Source organism: Lithobates pipiens, unplaced genomic scaffold (genome assembly GCF_037356315.1).
Source record: "Lithobates pipiens isolate NorthernLeopardFrog02 unplaced genomic scaffold, aLitPip1_a1.2 Scaffold_35, whole genome shotgun sequence".
Taxonomy (NCBI): Eukaryota; Metazoa; Chordata; class Amphibia; order Anura; family Ranidae; genus Lithobates; species Lithobates pipiens.
In genome coordinates, this window is record NW_027507811.1 from 6601974 (window position 1) to 6624473 (window position 22500).

At 49.3% G+C, this 22500-nt stretch overlaps 1 protein-coding gene across 1 annotated transcript in view; it reads left to right on the forward strand.

Moving 5' to 3' along the window:
- LOC143955461 (uncharacterized) overlaps window positions 1-21474 on the forward strand; it is a 133530-nt gene extending 112056 nt beyond the window's left edge. The window contains exons 29-30 of the mRNA XM_077465504.1: window positions 147-282; window positions 18992-21474. Coding sequence (XP_077321630.1) covers window positions 147-282; window positions 18992-20478 — 1623 coding nt within the window. The 3' untranslated portion in view covers window positions 20479-21474. The remainder of the gene's footprint in view (window positions 1-146; window positions 283-18991) is intronic.
- Window positions 21475-22500: the final 1026 nt, after the last annotated feature.

Sequence of the window (22500 nt, forward strand, 5' to 3'; positions counted from 1 at the left end):
GTTGAGGGTCGGGAACATAAAGTGATTGAACACTCTGACATGTGGAGATGATGTGTGGACTCTACAAGATGATATTTTCTATGTGATCTCACATCATAAATACTTCTATGTTACAGATGTTATTTTCTGCCATTCTGTTGGTTTAGGGTGAAGATCTGATGAAGATGAAAGTTGAGGGTGAAGTAGAAGAGACGTATGTGAGGGATGATCAGCAACATACAAAGGAGGCTGGAATGACGAGGACGCTCATAAACGAGGACACTCCTACAGAGATCAGCACAGGTGAGCCATAATATATTTTTCTCTTATCTCTGCTCTGTTACTGCTCACTGATTGGTCCTGAGGAGTGATGAGCTGAACACACCTGGGAGGTCAATGGGAGACGACTATTAAAAATTAGTTCTGGCCATTTTCTAGGCAATTTGTCAAACAAATGGCATGGGGGGGGGGGGGGGGGGGGACTGGGCACCTCCCTGGGGGATATGTACCAAACCAACAAAATGTTTTTGAGAATTCTGTTTTGGCAGGAGCCATGATTTAATAATGCTTAACCACTTTCCGCCCGCGCTCTAGCCGAAGGACACAGCGTGGGCTTTCAGTGCCTGAGAAGGCTCCGATTGATGTCTTCTCGGGAACTCGTTCCCCATGCACATCGGGGGAAAAGACTGTAAAGGCCCTGTCCCTTGGACACAGCCAATCACAGATTGTGGTAAATGGCCAATTGCAGCGGCCATTTACCACGTGATCGCCGTGCCCAATGAGAGGTGATCTCAAGTGTAAAAGTATGAGATCATTGCTCATTGATGGCTCTCCTTCTCTCACACAGAGACCGTGTGAGAGGGAAGGAGAGCTTCTGTGAGATCGCGAGTTGGATACATTTGGTTACAGTTACAGCAATCGGTTCAAACACTGCCCAAACAGTGCCCCATCAGTGTCACAGTGCCCAAACCGTGACACCTTGCCATCAGTGCCATAGTGTCATCGGTGTCCAGAGCCATAGTCTAACCGTGCCATCGGTATCCCCAGCGCATCAGTGCCATGGTATCGTCATACCATTAGTGCCGTAGTGCCATCAGTGTCACCAGCGCATCAGTGCCATGGTATCGTCATACCATTAGTGCCATCAGTGTCACCAGCGCATCAGTGCCATGGTATCGCCATACCATTAGTGCCAACAGTGTCACCAGCGCATCAGTGCCATTGTATCGTCATACCATCAGTGCCATGGTATCGTCATACCATCAGTGTCACCAGCGCATCAGTGCCATGGTATCGCCATACCATCAGTGCCGTAGTGCCATCAGGGTCACCAGCCCATCAGTGCCATAGTGTCACTGTGTCATATAGTGCTCCATATCAGTTCTACCTCATTAGTGGAACTTCATCATTGCCCATCAGTGTAGTTGATTAGTGCAAATCATCAGCACACATCAGTGCAGGCTCATCAGCACCCATCAGTGCAGGCTCATCAGTGCAGGTTTATCAGCACCCATCTGTGCAGGCTCATCTCCACCAACAATGTCTAAAACATTATTTTCAGCTGAGGAGGCATCCAATATTCTTAGTCCGGCCGACGAGAACAACGGGGAGCTCTCTGCTTCGGATTCCTCTTCGGATTCGGATTTGGATTCTGACTCTGATGCAACTTACGACCCAGCCCTAAGCAGCGGGACGCTGACCGATTCGGAGGAGGAAGAAGATGGTCTTCACGCCAAACGAAGGCGTTCTGGTTGGGAGGAGACAGCGGCACCCACCAGCTCCGGCCCAAGTGGGGCGTCACCTCGGCCCCAAAGGAGCAGGACCCATGCCAGCCTTCCCTTTGCCCTTCAGAACCCTCTGTGGCTTCCCTCTAATTCAGGAGAAGCAAACATCCCCCCTTTTACCGCCCAGCCAGGAGTGCAGGTGAACACGCAGAATTTTGCCCCTATAGATTTCTTTAATTTAGTTTTTACAGAGGACCTCTTATCATCAATTGTGTTCCAGTGCAACCTGTACGCACAGCAATTTATAGCGAGTAACCCAACGTCCTCCTATTCCCGTCCCTATGAGTGGAGATTTCTCACGGTGGAGGAGTTCAGGGTTTTTTTGGGCCTTACATTCAATATGGGGCTCACCAAAAAAAATGACCTACGTTCGTACTGGTCGTCCAACCCCATCCACCACATGCCGATCTACTCGGCCGTAATGACCAGAACCAGATATTGGATGATAATGAGGTTCCTCCATTACAACGACAACACCCAGTGCCCTCCCCGAAGCGACCCAGCCTATGACAAGTTCTATAAAATCCGGCCGCTTCTAAATCACTTTTCCGAAAAATTCCCCCAGTTATTTACCCCGGCCCAAAATATCTCCGTGGCCGAGTCGCTTGTCCACTTTACCGACGGGCTGGGCTTCAAGCAATTCACCCCCAACAAAAGGGCCCGATACGGAGTGAAACTTTACAAGTTATGCGACCGAGCAACGGGTTACACCTACGCCTTCATGGTGTACAAAGGGAAGGACACCCAGCTGCACCCCCCTGAATGCCCGGAGTACATAGGATCAAGCGGCAAAGTCGTTTGGGACCTCATACACCCACTCCTGGAAAAAGGCTATCACCTGTATGTAGACAACTTATACACCAGTTTGCCCCTTTTCCACAACCTTCACCGGAGGAAGACGCCAGCATGCGGCACCGTGCGAAAAAACAGGAAGGGCTTCCCTCAAAAGCTCGTTAATACGAAGCTAAGAAAAGGAGAGACGGCGAGCTTGCGGAACGAGGTTGTTCTGGCTGTGAAGTGGAGGGGCAGCAGGGATGTCTACATGCTGACTTCCATCCACAATAACACCCACGTGGAAATCCCCAGAAGGAACGGCCCAATCCAAAAGCCAACGTGCGTCCACGAATATAATTCGTTCATGGGGGGAGTGGACTTCAATGACCACATGCTCCAACCCTACCTTGCCACCAGAAGAACCCGCCACTGGCATAAAAAAGTCTCAATTTACCTCTTTAATTTGGCCATATACAATACTTTTGTCGTATACCGTGCTTCCACCGAGAGACCCTTATCCTTCCTTGGCTATCAGGAGAAAATCATCACTGCCCTAATATACCCAAACGGCCCACAAGAAAACATTCGATCGGATGTGATAAGCAGACTCCACGAACGCCACTTTCCAGAGAAACTCCCTCCCAGAAAATCGGGCAAAAGATGTCAAAAAAAATGTAGGATGTGTACCAAAGGAGGAATTAGAAGAGACACCTCTTATTATTGTCCCCAGTGTCCTTCCCAACCAGGCCTCTGCATAGGTGACTGTTACCGTCGTTACCATACTTCTCTACAGTATTAGTGAAGTATGGTAAATGTTATCAATTCCCTGATATTTACCTTCACCCAACCCCCCCCCCCCCCTCCGCTATGCCACTGCTTGCTCTTGAACTGACCCTGGCCAGTTATTCGACCACGCCTTTGCCTGACGCTTTAGTATGTGGCAAGGAGCCGGCTACCTTACATGCAGTGTCAGAAGACCCTCCGTGATATCCATGCAGTGAGACTATTTCCCTCTAGTGTCAGCTAAGGCTCTGCGTCATCACATCCTGCCAGCAGAGTGATTGCCACCGGGAAGCAAAGCCTACAGGGAATTGTAGTCTCAGGGCTCAAGTTTCACATTCTAGTTGTACTGCTTGGAACTACAACTACCAACCTAGGCTGGCAGAGAAGAACAGACTTCTTTAAGAGCTCAAAAAAAAAAAAAAGGCCTGGATCGCCCTCTCTTGAGACCCCGTCCTGGATCTGCAAGCGGGGACTCTGTGTAAGGAAAAATTGCCACATGTGTATACTAGGGGCATCTGCGGAAAGCTTCGCTCTACTGTCCATCTCCATCATGGTTACAGCCAATCCAGGTGGGCCGCGGTGCGACGGAGGTCTGACGCCATCTCATTCCTTGAGCCCAGGGCCCTGAAGGAGATCCTGTAAGCCCCCAACTTCATAATCAGCATCATCAATTGCAGGATCGGTGAGAGGGCACCTGCCCATCCAGCTTTATGAACACTGTATACAGCAGGGGTCTCAAACTGGCGGCCCTCCAGCTATTGCGAGACTACAAGTCCCATCGTGCCTTTGCCTGTTGGAGTCATGCTTGTAACTTTCAGCCTTGCAATGCCTCATGGGATTTGTAGTTTTGCAACAGCTGGAGGCCCACTAGTTTGAGACCCCTGGTATACAGGCATCATTGCTCTTCACCTTGCTGACGCCTGTAGTCCCACAGGACACAAGGCCATCCAGATACAGAGACACTGTATACAGACACCATTGATTTTATTCACCTTGCTGACGGCTGTAGGGCCAAAGGACACAAGGCCACCCAGATACAGAGACACTGTATACAGACACCATTGATTTTATTCACCTTGCTGACGGCTGTAGGGCCAAAGGACACAAGGCCACCCAGATACAGAGACACTGTATACAGACACCATTGTCCTTATTCACCTTGCTGAAACCTGTAGGGCCACAGGACACAAGGCCACCCAGATACAGAGACACTGTATACAGACACCATTGTCCTTATTCACCTTGCTGAAGCCTGTAGGGCCACAGGACACAAGGCCACCCAGATACTGAGACACTGTATACAGACACGATTGTCCTTATTCACCTTGCTGAAGCCTGTAGGACCACAGGACACAAGGCCATCCAGATACTGAGACACTGTATACAGACACGATTGTCCTTATTCACCTTGCTGAAGCCTGTAGGGCCACAGGACACAAGGCCACCCAGATAAAGAGACACTGTATACAGACACGATTGTCCTTATTCACCTTGCTAAAACCTGTAGGGACACAAGGCCACCCAGATACAGAGACACTGTATACAGACACCATTGTCCTTATTCACCTTGCTGACGGCTGTAGGGCCACAGGACACAAGGCCACCCAGATACAGAGACACTGTATACAGACACCATTGTCCTTATTCACCTTGCTGACAGCTGTAGGGCCACAAGGCCATCCAGATACAGAGACACTGTATACAGACACCATTGTCCTTATTCACCTTGCTGAAAACTGTAGGGACACAAGGCCACCCAGATACAGAGACAGTGTATACAGACATCATTGCTCTTATTCACCTTGCTGACGGCTGTAGGGCCACAGGACACAAGGCCACCCAGATACAGAGACACTGTATACAGACACCATTGTCCTTATTCACCTTGCTGATACCTGTAGTACCACAGAATACAATACCTTTTAAGCAAACTACCCCAGTGATCACTACTCCAATAAGATCCTGCATTCTTTCCTTGATAATCCGTGCCAGTCGAATGGCTTTGCTCTGCCGTTCAGGATTCCTCCTCCTACTACAATTCTCCTAAGTGCTAGCTGAAGACCAAAGGATTTCATCTCTTTAACCAGGGACTACACCAACCCCCCCCCCCCCCCTTTTTTTTTCCATATGGGATTTCTTTTACCACACTCTTAGAGACTGGACTTGTCTGAACTCCATTCCTTAAAGGAGCAGGTTAAATGACACATGTTATAACAGTTTGCTAAATGTTGTGCTAGATTTTGTTTCATTGTTTGCGCCTGTGAGTTGAGGGACAGGAGGGATCGGTCTGATGTAACTAAACGTCATTCCCCTGCCCTCCTTTTGCCTGTCCGCATAGGCTACACAACTAAAACAAGGGTCGCTAGTATTTGATTTTTTTTGTTTATTACCATCTGATATTGTTTACTGCTGTTGCTGCTTCTACCACCAGTGGTGTTTCACCTAATAAGGTGTTTTCATCAAGTGTCGGTTCATGTTGTACACCTTTTTTGAATGCCTTTTATCATATCAGTAAACATACCTTCTGGTTTACCACAGTTTGTGTTGTTTTTTTTGTTTTTTTTTCCTACTGTTGTGTTTTACACAAATACTTCATACTAAGTGTGCCAGAGGGGGTTGGGACTGCTCTTGGGGTTGAGAGGCAGAGTACAGAACCAAACCTACTGATGCGGCTCCTACCGGGGGGGGGGGGGGGGGGGGTAGTGCTACATGTACATACCTCTGCCTCCTCCGGAACAGGATCTGGCTTGTTGTTCGACCACGCTTCTGCCTGATCTGGAACTGACCCTGGACTGTTTGACCGTGTTTTTTTTTTTTTTTGCCTGCCTCTTGCACTGATCTTTTACCCTGCGACTGGAGTAGTGGGATTCATAACACAGGGGGGTCTCACATATGTGAGGGGCTCCAGAGTTGTTTTTCTGGATGAAGAAAAAAAAAATGTATACATTTTTTTTTTTTTTTTTTTCTCATTCCCGAATTAGGGTCTGGAGACCAGAGGCTTCAAAGAGATTTGGGTGGGAGAAGCCTCTACCCCCTGTCTCCATTCTGTCCTGACCGAGGGTTCTACTTCTGTCTGTAGCACTTAATGCCATCATGTCTCTGTCTGCCGCATGAACTGACCGCACCTCCATGACTGCTACCTGTACTATGGACCATCTTCCTTCCTACTACCAGGACCAATATTTTGGCACTGTTGACAATATCGCTGCCTGCACTGACTCTGGACTGTATATGGACAGTATATCTGTCTGTTGCCTGTACTGACTATTGCCAGTATTCCTGCCTGTTGCCTGTACTGGCTATGGACAGTATTCCTGTCGCCTGTACTGACTATGGACAGTATCCCTGCCTGTACTGACTATGGACAGTATCGCTGCCTGTACTGACTATGGACAGTATCGCTGCCTGTACTGGCTATGGACAGTATCGCTGCCTGTTGCCTGTACTGGCTATGGACAGTATCCCTGCCTGCTGCCTGTACTGACTATGGACAGTATCGCTGCCTGTACTGACTATGGACAGTATCCCTGCCTGTTGCCTGTACTGGCTATGGACAGTATCCCTGCCTGCTGCCTGTACTGACTATGGACAGTATCCCTGCCTGTACTGACTATGGAAAGTATCCCTGCCTGCTGCCTGTACTGACTATGGACAGTATCGCTGCCTGTACTGGCTATGGACAGTATTCTTGGCTTTTGCCTGTACTGACTATGGACAGTATCCCTGCCTGTACTGACTATGGACAGTATCGCTGCCTGTACTGGCTATGGACAGTATTCCTGGCTTTTGCCTGTACTGACTATGGACAGTATCCCTGCCTGCTGCCTGTACTGGCTATGGACAGTATCGCTGCCTGTACTGACTATGGACAGTATCGCTGCCTGTACTGACTATGGACAGTATCCCTGCCTGCTGCCTGTACTGACTATGGACAGTATCCCTGCCTGCTGCCTGTACTGACTATGGAAAGTATCCCTGCCTGCTGCCTGTACTGACTATGGAAAGTATCCCTGCCTGCTGCCTGTACTGACTATGGACAGTATCCCTGCCTGCTGCCTGTACTGACTATGGACAGTATCCCTGCCTGCTGCCTGTACTGACTATGGACAGTATCCCTGCCTGCTGCCTGTACTGACTATGGACAGTATCCCAGCCTGTACTGACTATGGAAAGTATCCCTGCCTGCTGCCTGTACTGACTATGGACAGTATCCCTGCCTGCTGCCTGTACTGACTATGGAAAGTATCCCTGCCTGTACTGACTATGGTCAGCATCCCAGCCTGTACTGACTATGGACAGCATCCCTGCCTGCTGCCTGTACAGACTATGGACAGTATCGCTGCCTGTACTGACTATGGACGGTATCCCTGCCTGCTGCCTGTACTGACTATGGACAGTATCGCTGCCTGTACTGACTATAGACAGTATCGCTGCCTGTACTGACTATGGAAACTATCCCTGCCTGTACTGACTATGGACAGTATCGCTGCCTGTACTGACTATGGACAGTATCCCAGCCTGTACTGACTATGGACAATATCGCTGCCTGTACTGACTATGGAAACTATCCCTGCCTGTACTGACTATAGACAGTATCGCTGCCTGTACTGACTATGGAAACTATCCCTGCCTGTACGGACTATGGACAGTATCCCTGCCTGTACGGACTATGGACAGTATCCCAGCCTGTACTGACTATGGACAATATCGCTGCCTGTACTGACTATGGAAACTATCCCTGCCTGTACTGACTATGGACAGTATGGCTGCCTGTACTGACTATGGACAGTATCCCAGCCTGTACTGACTATGGACGGTATCCCTGCCTGCTGCCTGTACTGACTGTGGACTTTGGCGTTTCTATCATCCTGGTCCTCCAGGTCCTTCAAAAGTCTAAGGCCGCGTACACACGACCAGACTTTTCGAGGGACTTGGTCTGACAGACTTTCGACAGAGTTCTGACGGACTTTCCGAGTGAACGGACTTGGCCACACACAATCACACCAAAGCCCGACGGATTCTAAACGTGATGACGTACGACCGGACTAGAATAAGGAAGTTCATAGCCAGTAGCCAATAGCTGCCCTCGCGTCGGTTTTTGTCCGTCAGACTAGCATACACACGAGCGGATTTCTCGGTAGGAACTGGGTCCGGCGGAGTTCTGGCGGAAAAATTTGAAACATTTTTAATTTCTAAAGTCTGTCAGACTTTTGCAAATCAAAAGTCCGCTGCAGCCCACACACACGATCGAATGGTCTGCCGGAATCGTTCCGTCGGACTTTTGATGTTGAAAAGTCCGGTCGTGTGTGTACGCGGCATTACAGGTGTGTGAGAAATGAGTCAACAAGTTAGATGTGTAATTTTATGCTCCTAGAATGCCTGATGGTGCTCCTTGGATGTTGGGCCTCTGTATGTGGCCAGGCTGTGTAAAATTCTCACACATGTGGTATCGCCGTACTCGGGAGTAGCAGCAGAATATATTTTGGGGTGTAGTTGCAAGTTTGCATCAGCCACGTGAGAGAAATAACCTGTTAATTAAAATTTTGTGAAAAAAATAAATAAATAATTTTGCATTTTGCAAAGAATTGTGGGGGGGAAAAAAATTACCACTTCAAAAAACTCACCATGCCTCTTACTAAATACCTTGGAATGTCCACTTTCCAAAAAAGGGGTCAATGGGCGGGTATTTGTACTTTCCTGGCATGTTAGGGTCTCAAGAAATGAGAGAGGCCGTCAGTACATCCAGTGTGATCAATTTTCAACGATTTTAACGATTGGCACCATAGCATGTGGACTATAATCTTCACACAGACCAAATAATATCCACCTATTTGGGTTATTTTTTACCAAAGAAATGTAGCGGTATAAATTTTGGCCCAAATTTATGAAGAAAAATTACTGATTTGTAAAATTGTATAACAAAAGCGACGATAAATGTGTTTTTTTTTTTCTTCAAAATTTTAGGTCTTTTTTTTTTTTTTCATTTATAGCGCAAAAAATCCCGGTGGTGATTAACCACTTGCTGACCAGCGCACGACGATGTACGTCGACAGAATGGCACGGGCAGGCAAATGGACGTACATGTACGTCCCTTTAAATTTGTCGCCCTGCCATCGGGAGGTCGGGACCCCCGTGAGTCCGGTCGCGGGACCCGCGGACTCGATCGCCGCGGGCATCCCCGCGATCGTCTCACGGAGCGGCCGAATGGAGAAGTGCCGTTGTAAACAACATTTCTCCATTCTGCCTAGGAACTAGTGACGCTGATCTCTGCTCCATGTGATTGGAGCAGAGATCAGTGTTCACTAAATGAAAGTCCAACCCCCCCACAGTTAGTAACACGCCCCTAGGAACACTTAACCCCTACACTGCCACCCACTGGTTAACCCCTTCACTGCCAGTGTCATTTACACAGGAATCACTGCATTTATATAGCAGTGATTACTGTATAAATGACAATGGTCCCAAAAATGTGTCAAAAATGTCCGATGGGTCCCCCACAATGTCGCAGTCACAATAAAAATCGCTGATCGCCGCCATTACTAGTAAAAAATAAATAATAAAAAATTATTAATAAAAATGCTATAAAACTATCCCTATTTTGTAAACGCTATAACTTTTGCGCAAACCAATCAATAATCGCTTATTGCGATTTTTTTTTTTACCAAAATTATGTAGAAGAATACGTATCGGCCTAAACTGAGGGAAAAAAAATTTTTTTATATATATTTTTGGGGGATATTTATTACAACAAAAAGTAAAAAATAATGCGTTTTTTTCAAAATTGTCGCTCTATTTTTATTTATAGCGCAAAACATAAAAACCGCAGGGGTGATCAAATACCACCAAAAAAAAGCTCTATTTGTGGGGAAAAAAGGACGTCAATTTTGTTTGGGAGCCACGTCGCACGACCGCGCAATTGTCAGTTAAAGCGACGCAGTGCCGAATCGCAAAAAAGTGGTCTGGTCTTTGACCAGCAAATTGGTCCGGTCTGTAAGTGGTTAAATACCACCAAAAGAAAGCTCTATTCGTATGAAAAAAAAGGACACAAAATTCATATGGGTACAGTGTTACATGGCTGAGTAATTGTCATTCAAAGTGTGAGAGCACTGAAAGCTGAAAATTTGGTCTGGGCAGGAAGGGGGTTTAAGCTCCCAGTGGGTAAAAGTCCAACATAAAAAAAAAAAGCAAACCCAAGAAAGTTGCCGGCAAAATACGGCTCCTTTTTTTGGTAAACACAGTAGCCAGGGATTCCATTCATCTTTGCCGAACCCTTATCCTAGATGAGGGTCTACTATAAATGGTAATGGGGACCACAAACCCTGTGTGGGGGTTTTCCTGAAACTCAGGGCTGGTAAGAATTTTAAGGTGGAATTCATGCCAAAAAAAAGGGCGCGGTTCCAACCCAAATTCCACACCAGAGCCTTGGGGTGGGGGGGGGGCGTGGCTTATGCAAACATCAAGAAAAAAAAGCACAAGGTCCCCACCAAAATTCCTTTCACAAACCTGGCTGGACAGGAAAGGGGATAGAATAACGTGCACCCACCACCATATCAGAACCCCCCCATAATGAACCTTGGTGCCATGTTGATCAGGTCATGTGCCTCTTCCCCAAAACCCTAGCCTGCTTATCAGAATATGGAAGTCCCCTTTAATAATAGGAGGAACCACAGATACCGCGCCCCCCCCCAGCCATGTTGGTGAAAGGGGCCAGGTGACATTGATGGTTGCCAATTAGGTCAACTTTTGGGCCATGGTTCAGTTACAACTGCTCATATATCGGCCAATAATAGGTTGATAATGGTCTCCTCCCTGTACTGATACCCTATTTGTGTTTCAGCTGGCAGTATTAGGTTGTGGGTCACTCCTAGTTACAGTAGCACAGATATGATAACACAGATTGAGCCTTTCTTAGGTTGGTTCCTCTTCTTCTAGCAGACTTACGGAGCTAAGTGATATCAGCCAATAATAGGTTGATGACGGTCCCCTCCCTGTACTGATACCCTATTTGCGGTTCAGCTGGCAGTATTAGGTTGTGGGTCACTCCTAGTTACAGTAGCACAGATATGATAACAGATTGAGACTTTCTTAGGTTGGTCCCTCTTCTTCCAGAAAAATTATATCTAAATGTTCCAGATTAGGGCGGGAGCTGAGTGATATCAGCCAATAATAAGTCGATAATGGTCCCCTCCCTGTACTGATACCCTATTTGCGGTTCAGCTGGCAGTATTAGGTTGTGAGTCACTCCTAGTTACAGTAGCACAGATATGATAACGCAGATTGAGCCTTTCTTAGGTTGGTCCCTCTTCTTCCACCCGACTTACGGCTTGTTTACACCACATGTGTTTTTTTTTGTTTTGTTTTTTAATGCTTTCTTTAAAGCTTTAATAAAGCTTAGCAAAGATCCCCAGCTCATTAGTACCCTCATTCAACAGATCCCTCACCTACTAGTACTCCAAAATCTGCTGATGCCCCATTCAGGAGTACCCCATCTCTGCCCCCCACCCACTTAATACTAACCCCCATCTCTGCTGATCCCCCCCCACCCACTTAATACTAACCCCCATCTCTGCTGACCCCCCCCCACCCACTTAATACTAATCCCCATCCCTGCTGATCTTTTGGTTTGCTGATCCTCCCTCTTTCTCCCCGCTCATCTCCCTGCTATATAGCTTCTATGCTGCTCGCCACGTGCGACACCTGCTGGTTTCTCCTGCTTCGGTCCCTCCGCTCTGCTCATTTTCTGCCGCTCAGTCTTCTCACCCTACAGTCCCCACTATATTACTCCCATAATGCTCATCCTGTGTGAAAACTGTTAGTTTCTCCTACTCCGGTCCCTCAGTTCTGCTGAACCTCCCCCACTCAGTCCTCTCCCCCTCCAGTTCCCACTCACCTCCCGCTATATTGCTCCCATGCTGCTCGTTGTGACCCATGGAAAGACCAGAGTAGGAGAAACCAACAGTGTGACATCTCCTAGTTTTTCCTACTCCGGTCCCCCAGCTCTGCTGATCCTCTGCCGCTCAGTTTTCTCTCGCTCCAGTCCCCGCTAGCCTCCACTCCCATGCTGCGCATCACGTGTGCCATCTGTTAGTTTCTCCTACTCTGGTCCCTCCGTGGGTCAGTCTTCTCTCCCTCCAATCCCCGCTCACCTCCCGCTATATTGCCCCTATGCTGCTCACCATGTGCGACATCTGCCAGTTTCTCCTGCTCCAGTCCCTCAGCTCTGCTCATTCTGTGCCGCTCAATTTCCTCGCCCTTCAGTCCCCGCTATATTGCTCCTATAATGCTCACCCTGTGCGACAAGTGTTAGTTTCTCCTGGTCTGGTAACTCAGTTCTGCTGAACCTCCGCCACTCAGTCCTCTCCCCCTCCAGTCCCCGCTCACCTCCCGCTATATTTCTCCTACGCAGCTCGCCATGTGTGACATTTCCTAGTTTCTCCTGCTCCAGTCCCGCAGCTCTGCTGATCTGCTGTTACTCAGTCCTCTCTCTCCCTCCAGTCCCTGCTTACCTCCGCTCCCATGCTGCACATCACGTGTGCCAGCTGTTGGTTTCTCCTACTCTGCTCAGTCTTCTCTCCCTTCAGTCCTCTCTCACCTCCCGCTATATTGCTCCCATAATGCTCGCCATCTTTGACATCTCCTAGTTTCTCCTACTCCGGCCCCCCAACTCTGCTGATCCTCAGCTGCTCAGTCCTCTCTCCCTCCAGTCCCCGCTCACCACGAGTGACATCTGCTAGTTTCTCTTGCTCCAGTCCCTCAGCTCTGCTCATTCTCTGGCATTCACTCCCCACTCACCCCCCCCCCCCCCTTAGTTATATTGCTCCTATGCTGCTCACCACATGTGTCATCTGCTAGTGTCTCATACTCCGGCCCTCCAGCTCTTCTGGTCCTCAGCTGCTCAGTCCGCTCTCCCTCCAGTCCCCGCTCACCTCCCGCTATATTGCTCACCACATGTGTCATCTGTTAGTGTCTCATACTCCGGTCCCCCAGCTCTGCTGATCCTCTGCTGCTCGGTCCTTTCTCTCTCTCTCTCCAGTTCCCGCTCACCTCCTGCTAGATAGCTCCTATGCTGCTCACCGCGTGCGATATCTGCTAGTTTCTCTTGCTTCAGTCCCTCAGCTCTGCTCATTCTCTGGACAGTCTTCTCGCCCTTCAGTCCTCATTCACCCCCCCCCCCCCCGTTATATTGCTCCTATACTCTTCACCACATGTGTCATCTGTTAGTGTCTCATACTCCGGCCCCCCAGCTCTGCTGATCCTCTGCTGCTCAGTCCTCTCTCCCTCCAGTCCCCGCTCACCTCCCGTTATATTTCTCCCATGCTGCTCACTATTTGCGACATCTGCCAGTTTCTCCTGTTCCGGTCCCTCAGCTCTGCTGATACTCTTCTGCTCAGTCCTCGCTCACCTCCCACTGTATTGCTCCTATGTTGCTCACCATGAGCAACATCTGCTAGTTTCTCCTGCTTCAGTCCCTCCACTCTGCTCACTACAGTCCCCGCTATATTGCTCCCATAACGCTCATCCTGACTCATCTGCAAGTTTCTCCTGCTCCAGTCCCCTCAATTCACAACCCCCCCCCCTCGCTATATTGCTCCTATGCTGTTCACCACATGTGTCATCTGTTAGTGTCTCATACTCTGGTCCTCCAGCTCTGCTGATCCTCTGCCGCTCAGTCCTCTCTCCCTCCAGTCCCCGCTCGCCTCCCGCTATATTTCTCCCATGCTGCTCGCCACGTGTGACATCTCCTAGTTTCTCCTACTCCGGTCCCTCAGCTAAATTTCTCCCATGCTCCGCGCCACACGTGTCATCTGTTAGTATCTCATACTCGGGTCCCCCAGCTCTGCTGATCCTCTGCCGCTCAGTCCTCTCTCGCTCCAGTCCCCATTCACCTCCCGCTATATTGCTCCTATGCTGCACACCATGTGTGATATGTTAGTTTCTCCTACTCCGGTCCCTCAGCGAAATTTCTCCCATGCTCTGCGCCACACGTGTCATCTGTTAGTATCTCATACTCTGGTCCCCCAGCTCTGCTGATCCTCTGCCGCTCAGTCCTCTCTCGCTCCAGTCCCCATTCACCTCCCGCTATATTGCTCCTATGTTGCACACCCACGTGTGATATGTTAGTTTCTGCTACTCCGTTCCCTCAGCTTTGCTGATCCTCTGCCGCTCAGTCCTCTCTCCCTCCAGTCCCCGCTCGCCTCCCGCTATATTTCTCCCGTGCTGCTCACCACGTGTGACATCTCCTAGTTTGTCCTACTCCGGTCCCTCAGCTAAATTTCTCCCATGCTCCGCGCCACACGTGTCATCTGTTAGTATCTCATACTCTGGTCCCCCAGCTCTGCTGATCCTCTGCCGCTCAGTCCTCTCTCGCTCCAGTCCCCATTCACCTCTCGCTATATTGCTCCTATGCTGCACACCATGTGTGATATGTTAGTTTCTCCTACTCCGATCCCTCAGCGAAATTTCTCCCATGCTCCGCGTCACACGTGTCATCTGTTAGTATCTCATACTCGGGTCCCCCAGCTCTGCTGATCCTCTGCCGCACAGTCCTCTCTCGCTCCAGTCCCCATTCACCTCCCGCTATATTGCTCCTATGCTGCACACCATGTGTGATATGTTAGTTTCTCCTACTCCGGTCCCTCAGCGAAATTTCTTCCATGCTCCGCGCCACACGTATCATCTGTTAGTATCTCATACTCTGGTCCCCCAGCTCTGCTGATCCTCTGCCGCTCAGTCCTCTCTCGCTCCAGTCCCCATTCACCTCCCGCTATATTGCTCCTATGCTGCACACCATGTGTGATATGTTAGTTTCTCCTACTCCGGTCCCTCAGCGAAATTTCTCCCATGCTCCGCGCCACACGTATCATCTGTTAGTATCTCATACTCTGGTCCCCCAGCTCTGCTGATCCTCTGCCGCTCAGTCCTCTCTCGCTCCAGTCCCCATTCACCTCCCGCTATATTGCTCCTATGCTGCACACCCACGTGTGATATGTTAGTTTCTGCTACTCCGTTCCCTCAGCTTTGCTGATCCTCTGCCGCTCAGTCCTCTCTCTCCCTCCAGTTCCCGCTCGCCTCCCGCTATATTTCTCCCGTGCTCCGCGGCCACATGTTAGTTTCTCCTACTCTGGTCCCTCAACCCTGCTCATTCCCCGCCACTCAGTTCTCTCTTCCTCCAGTCCCCATTCACCTCCCGCTATATTGATCCCATCCTGCGCACCACATGTTGACATCTCCTAGTAGACTCATACTCCGGTCCCCCAGCTCTGCTGATCTTCTGCTGCTCAGTCCTCTCTCCCTCCGGTCCCCGCTCACCTCCCGCTAAACTACTCCCATGCTGCTCTCCATATGTGACATCTGTTAGCGTCTCCTGCTCTGGTCCCTCAGCTCTGTTGATCCTCCTCCGCTCAGTCCTCCCTCTCTGGTGGTCCCCGCTCACCTTCTGCTATAGCGTTTCCACCTAGCGCACCACGTGCGCCATCTAATAGTTGCTCCTCTCCAGCCTGGATCCCGCTCACCTTCCTGCTTCCCCACCAGATGTGACATCTGCAACCAGACACCCCCAGACTTTATACACGTGAACCGGAAATGAGTGCTGATGATGTCTTTTCGGTTCGCTTGCTGGTTGCCCAGTGCATTCTGGGAGATCTCATACCTGCTATACCTCCAAAACAAAGCAGCGCTAACGCTGAATAAATTCCCCTCAGGTGCTGTTAGCAGGTGTTTTAATAGACTTCTATGGAGGCTTTGGGGACGCTTTGCAGCTTTTTTCGGGTTGGCTTGTTGGTTGCCCAGTGCATTCTGGGAGATCTCCTCATACCTGTGATATCTCCAAAACAAAGCAGCGCTAACGCTGAATAAATTCCCCTCAGGTGCTGTTAGCAGGTGTTTTAAAAGACTTCTATGGAGGCTTTTAGAACGCTTTGCAGCTTTTTTCGGGTTGGCTTGTTGGTTGCCCAGTGCATTCTGGGAGATCTCATACCTGCGATACCTCCAAAACAAAGCAGCGCTAACGCTGAATAAATTCCCCTCAGGTGCTGTTAGCAGGTGTTTTAAAAGACTTCTATGGAGGCTTTGGGGACGCTTTGCAGCTTTTTTCGGGTTGGCTTGTTGGTTGCCCAGTGCATTCTGGGAGATCTCATACCTGCGATAACTCCAAAACAAAGCAGCGCTAACGCTGAATAAATTCCCCTCAGGTGCTGTTAGCAGTTGTTTTAAAAGACTTCTATGGAGGCTTTGGGGACGCTTTGCAGCTTTTTTCGGGTTGGCTTGTTGGTTGCCCAGTGCATTCTGGGAGATCTCATACCTGCGATACCTCCAAAACAAAGCAGCGCTAACGCTGAATAAATTCCCCTCAGGTGCTGTTAGCAGGTGTTTTAAAAGACTTCTATGGAGGCTTTGGGGACGCTTTGCAGCTTTATTCGGGTTGGCTTGTTGGTTGCCCAGTGCATTCTGGGAGATCTCATACCTGCGATACCTCCAAAACAAAGCAGCGCTAACATCTTTTTTTTATAAAATTGTGGTCTAGACTACAAAAGAACACCCATACAAAGTAGGCACCTCATCCCCAATACGTATATAATTTATGCAAGTAGAAAGAGAGAGGGGGATTTTTACGGTGCTTTAATACATAATTAGATACATGAGATGTAATATAAAAATTTCATTTATTAAGATACAAATAAAAAATATCGCACGTAGTGAAGTAACCAAAAATGTACATAGACAAGTTGAACATAAGAAGGGTCCTGAAGACAAAACATGAGGTACGTGCAACACTTTATCCCAACATGTTTCGCCGTAGCTTCATCAGGGGATGTGCAAGCTAATGACAAATATTATTAAGAAAAAAGAAGGGAATTAATGACATTTGACATAAAATTTGAATAATACATTATACAATGTGTAAAGTGCTTTCCATGTAAAGATTCTAAAGGAAGCGCTTACCCTCTGCTGACTGAACCCCCAGATGCACAGAAAACCAGCCACTATGTGTGGAAAAATGTGTATGAAACACGTGAACCGGAAATGAGTGCCGATGTTGTCTTTTTTTTTTTTCGGGTTGGCTTGTTGGTTGCCCAGTGCATTCTGGGAGATCTCATACCTGCGATACCTCCAAAACAAAGCAGCGCTAGCGCTGAATAAATCCCCCTCAGGTGCTGTTAGTAGGTGTTTTAAAAGACTTCTATGGAGGCTTTGGGAACGCTTTGCAGCTTTTTTCGGGTTGGCTTGATGGTTGCCCAGTGCATTCTGGGAGATCTCCTCATACCTGCGATACCTCCAAAACAAAGCAGCGCTAACGCTGAATAAATCCCCCTCAGGTGCTGTTAGCAGGTGTTTTAAAAGACTTCTATGGAGGCTTTGGGGACACTTTGTAGCTTTTTTCGGGTTGGCTTGTTGGTTGCCCGGTGCATTCTTGGAGATCTCATACCTGCGATACCTCCAAAACAAAGCAGCGCTAACATCTTTTTTTTTATAAAATTGTGGTCTAGACTACCAAAGAACACCCATACAAAGTAGGCACCTCATCCCCAATACGTATATAATTTATGCAAGTTTAAAGAGAGAGGGGGATTTTTACGGTGCTTTAATACAAAATTAGATACATGAGATGTAATATAAAAATTTCATTTATTAAGATACAAATAAAAAATATCGCACGTAGTGAAGTAACCAAAAATGTACATAGACAAGTTGAACATAAGAAGGGTCCTGAAGACAAAACATGAGGTACGTGCAACACTTTATCCCAACATGTTTCGCCGTAGCTTCATCAGGGGATGTGCAAGCTAATGACAAATATTATTAAGAAAAAAGAAGGGAATTAATGACATTTGACATAAAATTTGAATAATACATTATACAATGTATAAAGTGCTTTCCATGTTTTTTCGGGTTGGCTTGTTGGTTGCCCAGTGCATTCTGGGAGATCTCATACCTGCGATACCTCCAAAACAAAGCAGCGCTAACGCTGAATAAATCCCCCTCAGGTGCTGTTGGTAGGTGTTTTAATAGACTTCTATGGAGGCTTTGGGGACGCTTTGTAGCACCAAAAAAGTGACATGGATCATTTTTAAAGCAAAGCAAACGCAACGCGTGACCAGGACTGTAAGGGAACCATTTCATTTAGTGACGGGAGATTTAATTTGGCATTCAGAGAGCTTTAACCGCTTCAATACCAGGCGCATTTACCCCCTTCCTTCCTGCCCAGGCCAATGGGGGATCTGTACTGATGATCAGGGCACTGATTATCGGTGCAGATCTCCCTTGCGAGGTAATGCCGCTGATTGGCTCCCCTCTCCACAGTGTGAGGGCGAGGAGAGCCGATAACCGGCATTTCCTTGTTTTACATGTGACCAGCTGTGATTGGACACAGCCGATCGCATGGGTAAAGAGCCGCGTCGTCGGCTCTTTACCCAGATCGGGGGTCGCGCCGTGTCCCAATGAGCATGGACCTCCCAGTCCCCCATTGGTTCCTGCTCTTCTGACCAGGCTGTGTAAATGTAGAAGTGATCTGGGAGGAGGACCAAAGAACTGAAGAGGGGGAAAAAGTCCCGGCTGGTTGGGACCTCCACAGAGAACATCTCCTCACTCATATCTACCTGATCCAGATGGGATCTTGATGGAAGTGAACTAACCCTCTCATATCTATTGATGATGTTTTTATATTTTTCCAGGACACGCCATGGAGAAACCCTCAAAGGATCGTCTCACTTTATCTCCAGGTTGTAGAATGGAAGATGAGGACATCACAGGAGGTTGTGGAGGAGAAAAGACAATGATCTCCACTATGGATGGTGGACTTCACAGTGTGGATAGACCATGGAATCCCCCCGACTCCGAGCAACCTCGTACTGTGGGGGATGGTGGCGGGGTTCAGGGAGAACTGAAATGTTCCTATCCTAACTGTGGGAAAAGTTTTCCCTCCGAATCAAGGCTTGCCGAACACCAGAGTTTGCACACGGGTGGAAAGCTCTATTCCTGCCCCGTGTGCGGGAAATTTTTTTCGAGGAAGTTCAATCTTTCCCAACATCAGAGATTGCACACGGGCGAGAAACCCTATTCCTGCTCTGAGTGCGGAAAATGTTTTTCACAGAAGGCCCACCTTGGCATACATCAGAGATATCACACGGGTGAGAAGCCGTATTCCTGCTCCGAGTGCGGGAAATCTTTTGCGGAGAAGTACAGCCTTTCCATACACCGGAGGACTCACACGGGCGAGAAGCCGTATTCCTGCCCCGAGTGCGGAAAGTGTTATTCGCAGAAGTCGGAACTTGTGAGACATAAAAGTTTTCACACGGGGGTGAAGCCGTATTCCTGCCCTGAGTGTGGAAAATGTTATGTACAGAGATCGGAACTTGTAAGACATCAGAGATCTCACACGGGGGAGAAGCCGTATTCCTGCCCCGAGTGCGGGGAGTGTTTTCCACAGAAGTACCATCTTGACATTCATCGAAGGTCTCACACGGGGGAAGAGCCGTATTCCTGCCCCGAGTGCGGAAAATGTTATAGCTATAAAACAGCACTTGTTATACATCAAAGATCTCACACAGGGGAGAGGCCATTTACCTGCCCTATGTGCGGAAAAGGTTATACGCGGAAAACAGAACTTGTCATACATCAGAGGTCTCACACGGGGGAGAGGCCATTTTCCTGCCCCGAGTGCGGAAAATGTTATACACGGAAAGCAGATCTTGTTAAACATCGGGGCTCCCACACCGGGGAGAAGCCGTATTCCTGCCACGAGTGCGGGAAATGTTTTTCAAAGAAGTCCAATCTTTCCATACATCAGAAGTCTCACACGGGAGAAAAGCCGTATTCCTGCTCTGAGTGCGGAAAAAGTTACACGCGCAAGTCGGTTCTCGTCGTACACCAGAGATCCCACACGGGGGATAAGCCGTATTGCTGCCAAGAGTGCGGGAAATGTTGTGCGAAAAAATCGGACCTCGTCAGGCATCAGAGGTCTCACACGGGGGAGAGGCCGTATTCGTGCCCCGAGTGCGGGAAATCTTTTTCACAGCAGTCCATTCTTTCCAGACATCTGAGATCTCACACGGGCGAGAAGCCGTATGCCTGTCCAGAGTGCGGGAAATGTTACAGGCACAAAACGGACCTTGTTAGACATCAAACATCCCACACGGGGGAAGCCGCTGTCCTGCCCTGAGTGCGGGAAATGTTTATAAGTAAAGTTCAATCTTAACATACATCAGCCCCCTAATCTACATGCAGGGCGCCGGACCTATGGATTCCAATGGGTTTTTTTTTATCTTTTAAAACACATGATTAGAGCCTGAGGCTCTAATTGGCTTAAAAAGAGGGTGGGCTCGGGGCGCAGAGCACTGTGCCCTTAGCCCATCCAGTTGTGTTAAAATAGCGAATTTAATATTCGCTATTGTCTTCCTGGTTCCTCCAGGCCAATCAGGAAGTGGGTCCAGAGACCCGATTGGCCGGGGAGTCTAATACCGCGTACACACGACCGGACATTCCAGTAGACTAGGTCCGACGGACTTCCAAATGAACGGACTTGCCCACACACGGACTAAAGTCCATTCATTTTGAAAGTGACGAATTATCAGCGAGGAGACACCTTGCGAGTCCTGTCGCCTGGTATGGATTTTAAGAGGAACCCCCTACGCCGGAAAAAACGGCGTGGGGTTCCCCCCCCCCCAGGTCCATACCAGACCCTTATCCCAGCACGCAGCCCGGCCAGTCAGGAAAGGGGGTGGGGACGAGCGAGAGCCCCCACCTCCTGAGCCGTACCAGGCCGCATGCCCTCAACATAGGGGGGTGGGTGCTTTGGGGAAGGGGGGGCGCTCTGTGGGCCCCCCACCCCAAAGCACCTTGTCCCCATGTTGATGTTTACAAGGGCCCCTTCCCGACAATCCTGGCCATTGGTAGTCGGGGTCTGCGGGCGGGGGGGGGCTGATGTTTACAAGGGCCCCTTCCCGACAATCCTAGCCATCGGGGTCTGCGGGCGGGGGGCTTATCGGAATCCAGGGGCCCCCTTTAATAAGAGGGCCCCCAGATCCCGGCCCCCCACCCTATGTGAATGAGTATGGGGTACATCATACCCCTACCCATTCACCTGGGGGAAAGAAAGTAAATTAAAAAAACACACTAAATGACAGGTTTTTAAAGTAGTTTATTAGGCAGCTCCGGGGGTCTCTTCCGTCTTCGGGGGTCTCTTCCGACTCCTGCGCTCTCTCCGGCCTCTTCTCCCGCTCTCCGATTCTTCTCCCGCTCTCCGATTCTTCTCCCGCTCTCCGATTCTTCTCCCGCTCTCCGATTCGTCTCCCATTCTCCTGCTCTCCGATTCTTCTCCCTCTCTCCGATTCTTCTCCTGCTCTCCGATTCTTCTCCCGCTCTCCGGCCTCCTCTCCCGCTCTCCGATTCTTCTCCCGCTCTCCGGCCTCCGCTCCCGCTCTCCGATTCTTCTCCCTCTCTCCGATTCTTCTCCCGCTCTCCGATTCTTCTCCCTCTCTCCGATTCTTCTCCCGCTCTCCGATTCTTCTCCCGCTCTCCGATTCTTCTCCCGCTCTCCGGCCTCCTCTCCCGCTCTCCGATTCTTCTCCCGCTCTCCGATTCTTCTCCCTCTCTCCGATTCTTCTCCCGCTCTCCGATTCTTCTCCGATTCTTCTCCCGCTCTCCGATTCTTCTCCCGCTCTCCGATTCTTCTCCCTCTCTCCGATTCTTCTCCCGCTCTCCGATTCTTCTCCCGCTCTCCGATTCTTCTCCCGCTCTCCGATTCTTCTCCCGCTCTCCGGCCTCCTCTCCCGCTCTCCGATTCTTCTCCCGCTCTCCGATTCTTCTCCCTCTCTCCGATTCTTCTCCCGCTCTCCGATTCTTCTCCGATTCTTCTCCCGCTCTCCGATTCTTCTCCCGCTCTCCGATTCTTCTCCCTCTCTCCGATTCTTCTCCCTCTCTCCGATTCTTCTCCCGCTCTCCGATTCTTCTCCGATTCTTCTCCCGCTCTCCAATTCTTCTCCCGCTCTCCGATTCTTCTCCTGCTCTCCGATTCTTCTCCTGCTCTCCGATTCTTCTCCCTCTCTCCGATTCTTCTCCCGCTCTCCGATTCTTCTCCGATTCTTCTCCTGCTCTCCGATTCTTCTCCCGCTCTCCGATTCTTCTCCCTCTCTCCGATTCTTCTCCCTCTCTCCGATTCTTCTCCCGCTCTCCGATTCTTCTC